The sequence below is a fragment of the Anopheles coluzzii genome, chromosome 2 (genome assembly GCF_943734685.1).
Source record: "Anopheles coluzzii chromosome 2, AcolN3, whole genome shotgun sequence".
NCBI lineage: Eukaryota > Metazoa > Arthropoda > Insecta > Diptera > Culicidae > Anopheles > Anopheles coluzzii.
Window position 1 is genome coordinate 109,724,262 of NC_064670.1, and position 11,538 is coordinate 109,735,799.

The window sequence follows — 11,538 nt, forward strand, 5'->3', positions numbered from 1 at the left end:
ATGGTGACCACTGTGTTTCTTTAATTGTTGTGACCGAAGCTTTAAGCAAACGAAGGTGTACCTTCTTCTAGGCTCAGATCGAGGAGGGTGTATAGACGGGACAACAGCTGTTGGACATTTGCTTGAGTTCAATACTGCTCCAGAATGTCCCTCCCGGTATGACTGCCTCTAACAAGTTATTGTGTTGCTTGTGCAAATACACACATTTCAGGACGGCAATCAGTGAGGGTAGCAAGCGCTGTTGCTGCTGCTGCTGCTAACTGCCACTCTTCGGCTGGGGCTTATCTTCTGCTCCAAAAAGCGAAAAGGTTACGTCCAAGGAAAGGGAACGATGCTCTCGCACGGATACACCGCGTCTTCTAAGTGGACAAGAAGAACCGCAGAATGGAAAACACAGCACAAGAACAAACACATAAGCTCTATCTTCCCATCCACATCGGTTCGGACCGGTGGAGGATCGAGGTGCGTGGAAGCCCAGGTTCTTGGCGTTCTTCTTTCGCTCTTCGCTCCATTCGTTTGTCTGTGTGTATGCTTGCACTCTTCCACCTCGACTTCCACCCTTTCGATATCTTCCACTGCTCCGGAACGCGTGCAAATTGGGGATAAGAATGCGAAACCACCTCGTAGCGATCGAACAGCGCCCCACAAGACGCACCCGGGCCCGGGCTGGGCCGGGCGCGGTAACACGCAAGGAATGATGATGGCCATATAAAAAGGCTGTCACACGCGTCGCTCGGCGGTTATTGTTTTCGTGGTCGCGGGAACGAAAGCTTCGATTTCGATTTCGGATAGGCGGGCGGGTTACCCCACGTCGTCGTAGTGCGAGATTTATGCGTTTGTGTAATCGTGCACGCGGTACTGTGTGCTACTAAATTAGTGTTCTTGATTGATTGGAAAAGAAACAAAAACAGAAACACCTTGAAGCTGACGGTGATACTGATAAGCCCTTACCCACTTATCCGTGTGGACGAGAAGTTAATTAACGTAAAAGCTCCGGCGTGTGCCTTGTGCGTTTGTGCGTCTTCCGTGTGACAACAGCCATGGAGAAATTGATACAAGTTCTAACCATTCTCTCGGTACGTCGGTCACCTTTTTCCCCCCTGCATGCGTGAAAATGGTCCTAATTTACAATGGGAAATTAGAACGATAATGGGGGGTTTCTTTCTTACTTGCGGAAAACTGTGCGATAAGCGAAAGGGATGCAAAAGAAAGAGGAAGTAATTTGGTTGGGAAACAGTTGGGGGGGTTGTAGTAAATGGCTCAGTGGCCTTGACTCCAGGAATTAAAATCGTGAGTGAGTTTTTTGGTCGCTCTCTGTCACTCGCTCACTCTTGGCCGTTTGCTGCGTGTTGCCTTGATTGGGACTGGCCGAAAAGTGGAAATATAAATTCTGGACACGAATTTTACGCTTCCCCAAAAGTTGGTCGGCGCCAAGTCTGGGAGTGATTTTGGTGGTAGAGTAGAGTAGCTTCCATTGCGATTGCACCATACCATCCCTCGATGAAGTGTTGAAAGGGAAGATGAATTGGAGTACGATGGGAATACTTTAGAAATAGTGTGAGTGTGTAAAAGTAGTAGAAGAGAATGTTTTAAAGATAGTGTAGTTTATAAAAGTGATATATGATGTTGATTAATTTGTAATATTTATTTTAATATTTGAATTGTTTGAAAGAGTGATTTTCAAAGCAAGATACATATTTGTACAGTACACAAGCAGGTTGTATACTTTAGATGTTCAATGTGCTTTGTAGAAAGTATCTTAAATCCAATTATAAAACATGAAACAAAAAAATAGTTAGCAAGACTTCAATTATCATTTTTCCTGAAAACTGTCATACTCGTTGAAATAGACTCTACAGTATCATAAAGATCTATTGTGGGCAAATTGTGTTTTTATTTACAGTGACATAACATAATTTGAGCATTATCTTAAAAAAAAACATATAAGTTTGACAAAATTAATATATAATTTTCAAAACTGTTATACGACTGAGTTATGCAAAACTATCACTTATCGGCTATGCAAACTATTTTTATACTTGACAAAGTTATTGAAACGATGAAATTACGAAATAGAATTTTAAATATTAATACGAAGTTAAAATTGATATCAATTAATTGGAAAATATATACCAGGGTAGAAATAATGTTGATAATATAATTATAAATAACGGATAAACATGATCTCTAAGGCATTCATAATCGTAACTAAACATTCTTGGTAGAATTTACAAAATTCTAGTTTGTTGGTTTTTTAACATTACCACAAAATTGATTAATTTCGTAGCTAAGTCTGATAATCAGTTTGGTGTCATTCACTAATCCTAAAAACATATGTCCGATTTCTAAGCTTCTAAATTTTTGTCGTATTAGGAAGTATAAGAATAGCGTCTAATAGGAGAAGCCGCCTTAAAACTGTATCTTATCGAAAACGACAAAAAATAATTCTACATTTAAAGTCTTTAACAAACAATCTAGCCCACGAAGAGCATCCTTTCTAACGCTTTGAAATGTCATCAGTGCCACACTCTTCAATCCGTTCCTCCCAAATGCCACAAAACGCACGGTGCACAATGCATCTTTTGAATGTTGCATCTGTTGTTGTTTTTGTTACAAACTGTCTTTTACTCCAGTCTTTGATTTCCTTTCCTGCACAGCCATAAAGTATCGGAATTACTGGAATATCTCGGCAGATTGCTCTCCCACTATCACGTTTACAATCGCAGCCCGGGGTAATGTCGTTAACCTTTTAGCTAAAAACAGTCGTGGATTGGATGCGGGTGCGTGATACACACATGCTCCGATAATCCTCCCGTCGCTTTAAGGCGTTGTTTCGACCGTTAACGGCATGTTACGACAAAAAAAGTGTCCAAAAATAGACCCCAGTTCCTGAACGTACGACCAAATGGTCCCAAACATCGGCAGCGTTCCTCCACAGTATCAACTGGCAACTTCACTAATCGATGAAATGATATGTGTTTGTATGTGTGTTTGTTATTTTTGGGCGATTCTTTTCTCGCTTGTAAATACTTTCCAAACTGCATACCAATACCGTCGGCTCCTTTCCAAAAACTTGACTCTAAATGTCACACCACGGGAACAGTTAGTTCACTCCAACCAAAACGGCGGTATTTAGCGTGGCGGAACAGGTTCCCGACCACGGTCCCGGGACGGCGGGACTCTCTTACCACATTCTAAGCAACGCCAAATGCTAATGTAAGAGGACGAAAATGGGTGTTAATACACGGTGTGCGGTTGGTTCAAGGTTATCGCGCAATGGAAACCCGTTCCCGTAGGAGAAGATGCTACGCCAGGAATCGCCACCAGTCGTCCTGATACGGTTCCAGAACCTGTTGCGAAGCTCTGGAAGTGAACTTTTCTCTCCCAACACACAAGCAGAACAGTTCAGTGACCTATCCAGTGTGTGGGCAAACGGTCAGCTGCACTAATTTATGCAAAACTTACCGGCTTTGATGGCCTTCTTTGGACGCGCACGCACGCCTATCAGCTTTATGGTACGATTGTATTTAATCGAGTTGTCCAACCAACAACAACCAAACCCATTCATTCTTGTGGACACTGAAACATCTCCACCCGCTGCTCCACTGGCTAGATTTCGATCCTGAAACGGATATAAATTCTAGGTCTAATAGTTATTAATAGACGCCATGGCCGGTGTGGCCGTAGTCGTCACCGAAAAATCGATGACGAAATTAATCGCTCGACTGACAACACTCATCGATGATCTTTCGATGTTTACTGCCAACCCACAAGCCCCCGGAGGGTAAACATTTAACAATCAAACGTCAAGTGTTTGTCCGTTTTTTTGAGGACCAGCGCCGCGGGCAGTATAGCAGCAGCAAACTGTTGTTCCAACCGTACCACTTGTATCTATTTACCTACAGAATCGTGTATCGTTGGGGACACAGCTTGTTTATCTGTTCAGCTTAGTATGATACGATTTTGGGGTTCGCTTCTTCCCGCGCTTGCTTCTTCCAAGAAAAATGACATTATGGAGTCATAGACAAACACACATAAAACATAAATCAAGGCCATGGTCCCTGTACCGGGCTAATGACGACAATCGAGCGATAATGGTACTGCCGACTGCTCCGTTCAGGATCCGTCCGACCATGCCTGTTGGATGATATGTCGAAGAAATCCCGCGATGCGTAATCTTCCTCCAAATGGGATCGTGACTAGATCGTTTTAAGAAACCAGTATACCAGTAACGAACCGGAAGAGGGCAATAATCCAAAATATCAGTTACTCACCGAATGGTACCATCCAACTTAAGACGTAAACTGTGGGGGAAAACCCCGTCCCGAATTGGTATTGCCAAAAGCAGCCAGAATCGCATGAAATATTTATAAGCCCATTATAAGGGTTTGCAGGCAGGAGACAATGTCGGTGATTCATCTCGAGCAAATCGCCGCACCTGATTGTTGCCAGGGTGCTTGGAAGGTGTTTGGTGCCTTGCTGACATTAGAATTAAGTTCTCGGAAAGTCAACGGTGCTTTTGGAGCTGTCAGCTCTGTCTAGCTGGAGAGCTGACATGTCTCTCCCAGAATTCAACCTGAAACAACAATCTACATTTCAATCACGGCACAAGGCGATTAGAAGCAAGATGGTCTAGGGCCCGCAGCACCGTAATCAATCACAATAAGCCCGAACGACGGTTGCATTACTTTTCACCCACTCTGTTGAGAGGTGAATCGAATAAAAAAAACAAATAGCTGCTTTTTTACGCAAGTCTGCTGGGTCATCGCTTTCATTGGAACAATTACTGGATAAGATAAAAAGCAATTTTGACTGATGAAATATTCATTCACTTCAATATCTGCCGTGAAGAAGAAAAAAAAAGGAGTGAGAGGATGTCTATATTTCGATGATGATTTGAATATTTCGCTAAAACCAAGTTCAATGACGCTTATCGGGTTTTGATGAATGTTCTTCGGCTCGCTGTCTCTCTCTCAGCTCCCCCAATCACTCAGTAACGCACGCTAATGCCATTGGACCGGTCCTGATCCTTTTGGCGGTTAATCGACAACATTTCCCATTTCCATAAAATAAAGCAATTTGCCGCGTGAAGCCCCCAAAACCCATCCCGGCTTGACCTTAATCTGCCCGGCATGCCATTTGTTTCGTCTGCCCGATGATGAACAAGCGCTCTCGGTGACGCACACCCGTTCTGGCGAGGGTTTTGGTTTATTGATTCCCGTTGTTATTGTTGCTAAATCCCACTTAGGGACGAGTTTTTGGGGAGGGCAACCAAAAAAACACGCCCATTGGTTCCATATTTCGGATTTATATTTACACACTCGCGCCCGGTTCGAAAAATAACAACCACTTCATTATGCAATTTTGTCACGCTGTGGGTCGCGCACGTGTCGCCCGCAGTACCACATCCGTCGGATCGGGATCGGTTCACCTTTCTGCGCGTCCCTTTCACTGTCAAGGTGAATACAAAGTGCTGTTCAGCTAGCTCCACTCCCTTTCTTTTTGGTGCAGCGAGTGGACCTCGTTTAGAGACCGCACCTGCCCGGGGTGCAATAGTGGGTCAGTCGGTACACAACCTACGCTAACAGCTAGTGCACGGCATGGTTGGTGGTTGCAATTGTTTTCACATCCTTTTCTTTCAGTTTTGCCGAATAAATCTTTCTCCTGTTGGCAGCTTGGAGAGCAGAATTTGCGTTTTTTGCCATAGCGCTTTATGGACATTTTTGCACGTTCCGGTACCGGTATGCGGTTTACGCGGAGTGAAATGGTGAAAGAGTGAAAACTGTTATAACTACACAGTATTCGGTTTTGATGGTAAACAATGGAAGGTTTTAAGCAGAAAAGTGGATGTTCCTTAAAATCATTTTAAATGTTCTTCTAGAAATTGATGTGTTGATGATTTGTTAATGAAAATACGTTTATGTTATCGTTGTTTCTATGATCTTTGATCGATTGAGTGGTTAAATGTTGAAAATGTATGTTAAAAGGGAGAAGGAGGACAAAAAAAAGTCGTGACATAGTGACTGACCAAGCGTTGGTCGCAAACATATCATGAGCATGTATTGGTCACACCAACCGTTCTGAGTATCACCTCTCATTATCACAATTGAGTACGTGACGGTGATATGGATTTTGTTTCGGTCAGATTTTTTTATGACATTGACAGTGACATTTTGCAGCACTGGTCAGAATGCTTTCGTCATTGTGAAATAAGTAAACCTATTTTTCTCATAAAAGATAAAGCTAAAGATCATAAAACAAACTTAAGGTACTCTAAATAGGATTTTTATTACTCATATCAACTTAAAGTTTAAATTAGTAATTTAGAAGCATGTAGCTTCTAAATTGTGCTTAAATATTCCAATCCCACTCAACGATAAATATTAATAACCTCATAGTTTGACAGAGACACATAGCTACCGTATTCCTGGAATTGCTTTCGGATGCTGTTAAGCAAAGAAAAAAACAGTCCTTCATCTTTTTATGCCACCAACGAAACATATAATTCAAATACGCATCATTCGCATCGATTGAAATGCAGTATAAAATTACATCATAACACTTCTCTGGTACTTTGTTCGAATGTAACTTAATTTACATTTTTTACTGCAACTGGTCAACTCCGCTTGCAGCAGCAGCGATGCCGCCAGTTGCATCGATCATTTGCCATTCGCCTGTGTAACAATTTACAGCGATATGACCAGCAAGATATGATTATGCATTATGCTTGAACCAATTCCAACAGTTCTGTCATTCGAGCAAGCTTCAACAAAAAAAAAACAAAACTACGAGAAACCAAACTTCACCACCATCCGTTTACAATGCGGAACGATATATAATTTCAATGCCACAACGACCGGAATTGCTCGCCTCGGTTTTTTTGTGTGTGCGCGATTACCATCTTCCGAGCTTTTCGAGGGCACTCTGGCACTGAAACGCAGCGGCGGACTGCTCGGAGGGGCAAGAAAGAAAGCAAGAAAGGCACATAAAACTATCGCACACAATCGCGTCTACAAGCGCGTCGTCCAAATCCGCCCTGTTCGTGCCAAACGCATTACACGGCCACTGTTGCTGCGCGTCTCTATATGCTGCGGCATATATCTTTCGGTTCGTCGCTTGGTTTATTTTATTTTCGCACCACCGGGTTTGCCTTCTTCTCTTCAGGCTCTCCCCGGCTGTTATTGGCAGCGTGTCAAAAGTGTGGTCTTGGGTTCTGGAGCGCAAGAATAATGTCGCCAGACAGGATCGAGGACAAAAAAAAAGCATCGGGAACCGTCGACGATAACCAAGCGAAGAAGAAACTCTCCCCCTGGGGGGGTTACTGTTCGAAATTGGACTGGAAGAAAGGAATATTATTGTTTCAAATTTGCTATTCCCGTCAATGCGGGCATTATATTTTTTATGTTTACGACATTCCGTCAAACGAAAACTGTCGCTTTATCACACACACATACACTTTTTCGCTCGAGGCGCAGATTTCAAATCCATTACATGCTAATCGGAGCATTGTTCCAGTCCCCGGCGTCGAGGAAAGAGAGAGAGAGAGAGTAATTGAATCACAAATAATGTGACGTGAACGTTTGTTTTTTTTCTTTCTCTTGCTTTTGTCTCCAATCTTTCAGCTGGTAACACCGCTGCTCCTTGCCAGACGCATCCAGCTCGTCAACATCAGCCCGGAGGAGGCGCAAAAGTACATCACGCAGCAAAGCTTGGACCTGCGGTATGCGGCAAAGCTGGGCGAACATCCGCTCGGCTACACGCGCAACGTTCCGGCGGATCCAGCCACCTTCTACTACAACGGCCGGCTGATCGACAATCCGGAGGACTACGTGGAGGAAGAGTACGAGGCGAAGCAGTTCCACGGGCAGGTAGGCTAGGCTGCAATTTTCTTCCAATGGACATTGTGTTGGTACGGAATTAATTTACACATGGCAAATTATGCAAGAGGCTGGCACACACAATTGAGAGAGGAAGATTTATTTGCCGGCCATCGTCCGGCAGACCGCTCTTTTTTGTTGAAAGCAGCCTTCACGTTATGGGCTGGTGGACACAGGACAGCCAAACTGCGCGTTGGTTTTACTTGTTTTGCACAAAACCAAGCATCCGTTTGGCTTACTGCCCACAAGGACGTTAGCGCTCAGTAAATCCTTGATGTCCGCTGGTCGGTTTTATGGTTTTATTTTGCACATGATAACGTGTTTAAGGCTACGGTGGCTCAGTGGTAAAGCGTAGCTACAATCGATTCGGCAAGGCATTTAATAGTACATTCAAGGCTGTGTTGTGCAGTGCATAATTTGGACCAAAGCTGTGTAGTGTTGCTTTTAATTCAATAATTAATAGTCACCGTTAATGTATGTGTACATTAAAACATTATTTACAGAATGATCAATTAAGTGTGAACCTCGACTATTTACTATGTTTGTTCCTTTAATAGGAGTACTTTAATATCAATTTTTAATAGGGGTTAGTTGTAGCTGTAAATTTTTTTTTGAGCCTGTGATACTAAATGCTTGGTAATAAATTATCAGTCGCTAAAATTACTTCTTCAACTTGACCTACTGAAAATAGTGTATATAATTACTTGTTTAATGCCTTTAGTGACTCAGAAAAGTAAGAATTCCCATAATAATAATGAAATATACGTTCAATTCATTATGCAACGATTTAAGACGATTTTAAAGTGTTAATATCATTAAGCTGAGTATATGTCCAACAGGTTAATTCTGTTCTTATCCTAATTAGATTTGAATAGATAAATTTCACTACTCTATAAATTAATAAACTCGACGTGCTATCAAACGTAATTTGTAGTTTTAGAATGTGATTTTGCACATGAAAAGTCTGTTAAAGAGTTCAATCTGAGCATTCACCAGACATGTCATGTTTAAAAGATTGGAAGCCTAAAACTACTAATGGGGTCCTTTCCGTTTTAAGTTGATAGGCTGAAATTTCAGCCTGTCAGCTGTTTTTATTGTATAGCAGTTTTCGAGCCGCTATCTAAGTAGGTAAAATATACAGGTGGGCTTATCCCAAGGTGTATGAATTTAGAAGGCTGATTTTTATCGCTTCTGCTTCTGAATGAAGGGTTTAAGAGTGTTTTATGCACTCGTCAAGCCTTAAGAAAGCTTGTTTTAACAAAAGTTTTCACCCGTCCTCTCAAAAAGTAACGTTCAAATTTGATTATAAAAAATATGCTATGAGACCACCTGGACTACATACACTTTGATTGTGGATTCCATCACCAGATCTCTTTAATGCACCTTGGGATACATGTAAACACCACCTTGTTTTGCCGAGGAGCTACTCGAATCTGATTTTAGTTTTGAAGCTAGAATAATCTAGACTGAAAATTGCAGGCTAGTTTTGTGTGTGGTTTTGTATGGAGTGTTTACATGATTTCAGCCTCCAACTGTCAAATTCCATACAAAAAATTGACTAGAATCGTGAAGGGCCCCAATGTCTAGAAATTAGCTCAACCATTCAATACAATAATCTAGTTAGTGTTAGTGTTTTGCTTTGTCATGTGCTTTAAAGCTTCTTTTGAACGGGATATCTACCTGTATTGTTTTAGAACTCATACAATTGAAATGAAATTTAATAAATTTTTAATATTTTTTTAAATGATTTGATAGCTAAACATTAAGCTCACTACGAAACACTGTACAAACTAGGAACAATCATTTCATCACCAAATGTTATTCTCTTTCCCATTATCTTTTCATGTTCGAGTTTAGGATGGGCTCGGTAGAGCAATGTTCGGCTACAGTGACCACAATCAGGCCCGGCTGGAAGCACGCAACGCGAACGGGGAAGTGCGCGGCTCATACCAGTACGTTAACCCGCTCGGCGAGGACGTGATCGTGCAGTACTGGTCCGATGGGCTCGGCTTTCACCAGATCGACAACCGACCGGAGGTACGCCTGCAGCCCGTCACGGACACACCGGAGGTGCGTGAGGCCCGCCTTGCCCACCTGAAGGCCTGGGAGGAAGCGGCAAACCTGGCCCGTGCCAACCCGGACGTAACGTCCGGCGGCTCCGACGAACCGTACCGTGCGGTGCAAGCGAACACGGTGGAGGAAGAGCCCGAGCAGGACGAAATCCTGGCAGCCGTATCGAACCAACACCAGAGCCTCATTCGGTACCCGAGTCTCCCCTACACGGATCACATCTCACCCAGTGTCTCCTCCGGCGGACAGCAAGACGAGGGAGTCGTCGTGGAGGCTGTGCGCAGTGTGAAGAAGCGTGAAAACGAGCAGGACGACCAACCGGACGAAGCGGTATCGGCCGATCCGAAAGGGTTCTTCTACAGCTTCGACTATCCCGTGCAGCTTGTGGCGGAAAGCGCCGCGAAGAAGGCTGCCCGTGTCGGGCTGGACGAAATCCCGCAGGAATCGGTTGTGGTGGAAACGAAAGAAACGAACGTCCCGAAAGCGGTCCCGGTCGATGATCGAGTATCGCTGAAGGCTGTGCTGAGCGGCGAAACGCTCGTCGATGCGGTACATGATGCTCAGGTTTCACCGAAACAGAGACTGCAGTCGGAGCGAAACTAATTTTTGGGGAAGGAATGCATCAACAACCGGTTGGAAGGAAAATCTATCGATCAACGACAGCAAATAGGAAGACAAAATGAGAGAAGTAAAAGAGATCTCTGAACGAAATCCAGACAATCTGCTGTAGCAGCAATGTGTGCAGAAATGTGTATCGGTCCGTGTCAATCAATCGAATTGTCAAACACAAGCGCAAAAATAAAACAATCTGAACGAATGAAAAATAGCACAATCTGTTCGGTGGTATTTTGTTATCTCAAGGATATACAATTCTTGCTTGGTTTTTGTTTCATTTTCCGCTCCCATGACCGGGTTTCCTGTTGCAGAATCTAAACAAAGCATTTTCGACGCGATGACATTTAAAGAATTTGAAAATGAGAAACAGGAAAGATAAGCCTGTTAGTCAGAATGAGCACAATCATTGGTTTTTCGGTTGAACGGTGGCTAACATTTACGAAAATAAGTTCCACTCTTTCTAATAACATGTTATTACCTCCCGGAGCATCTTTCCGACGCTAAATGCGAACGATGCAACACACTCATTAGTAGCAAAATTGAAAACTGAATCTCATTCATCTCGCCCCCAAGACAACAAGACAACATCTCCCCCCTCTCCACCTCAAGATGGGGAATTCAGAACGGTAGCATTATTAATGGATAACAGCGCGAGCTAAATACCAGCGCTTGCGGCTACGGATGACGCTAAACAAAACTGGATGAAACTTAATCAAGAATCCGAAACAGGTTTGATTCTTCTTTCAGCATTCCCGATCGTACGCAGGAAGCAAAAAGGGGGAAACGGCAAAGACAGTGAAGAGTGCGCCTCGGGTCATAAAACAGATCTTTCCAGCGGTTGGGGCTAGAGGAGCAATTAATAAGGCAAACTTGAGTTATGGATGATCGTCAAACTACATCAAACCTGAGCATCGTGCTCGAGTGATCATGTTTCGGTAAATGCGAAAGGTTGACACGGTTTACCGTCGTTATAGTT

General features: G+C 43.2%; 1 protein-coding gene across 1 annotated transcript; it reads left to right on the forward strand.

Moving 5' to 3' along the window:
- The first annotated feature begins 725 nt into the window (after positions 1-725).
- On the forward strand, positions 726-10,773 carry LOC120951702 (uncharacterized). The gene is made up of 3 exons (XM_040370553.2): positions 726-1,076; positions 7,623-7,868; positions 9,735-10,773. The coding sequence occupies exons 1-3, from the start codon at positions 1,041-1,043 to the stop codon at positions 10,548-10,550; spliced, it is 1,098 nt and encodes a 365-aa protein (XP_040226487.2). The 5' UTR covers positions 726-1,040; the 3' UTR covers positions 10,551-10,773.
- The last annotated feature ends 765 nt before the right edge of the window (positions 10,774-11,538 follow it).

What these genes read in the sequence shown, in the direction of transcription:
- LOC120951702 (XM_040370553.2), top strand. Translation starts at nt 1,041, where the DNA reads ATGGAGAAATTGATACAAGTTCTAACCATTCTCTCG. An exon ending in AAGTTCTAACCATTCTCTCG is followed by an intron (nt 1,077 to 7,622) that starts GTACGTCGGTCA and finishes CCAATCTTTCAG; the next exon opens with CTGGTAACACCGCTGCTCCT. An exon ending in CGAAGCAGTTCCACGGGCAG is followed by an intron (nt 7,869 to 9,734) that starts GTAGGCTAGGCT and finishes GTTCGAGTTTAG; the next exon opens with GATGGGCTCGGTAGAGCAAT.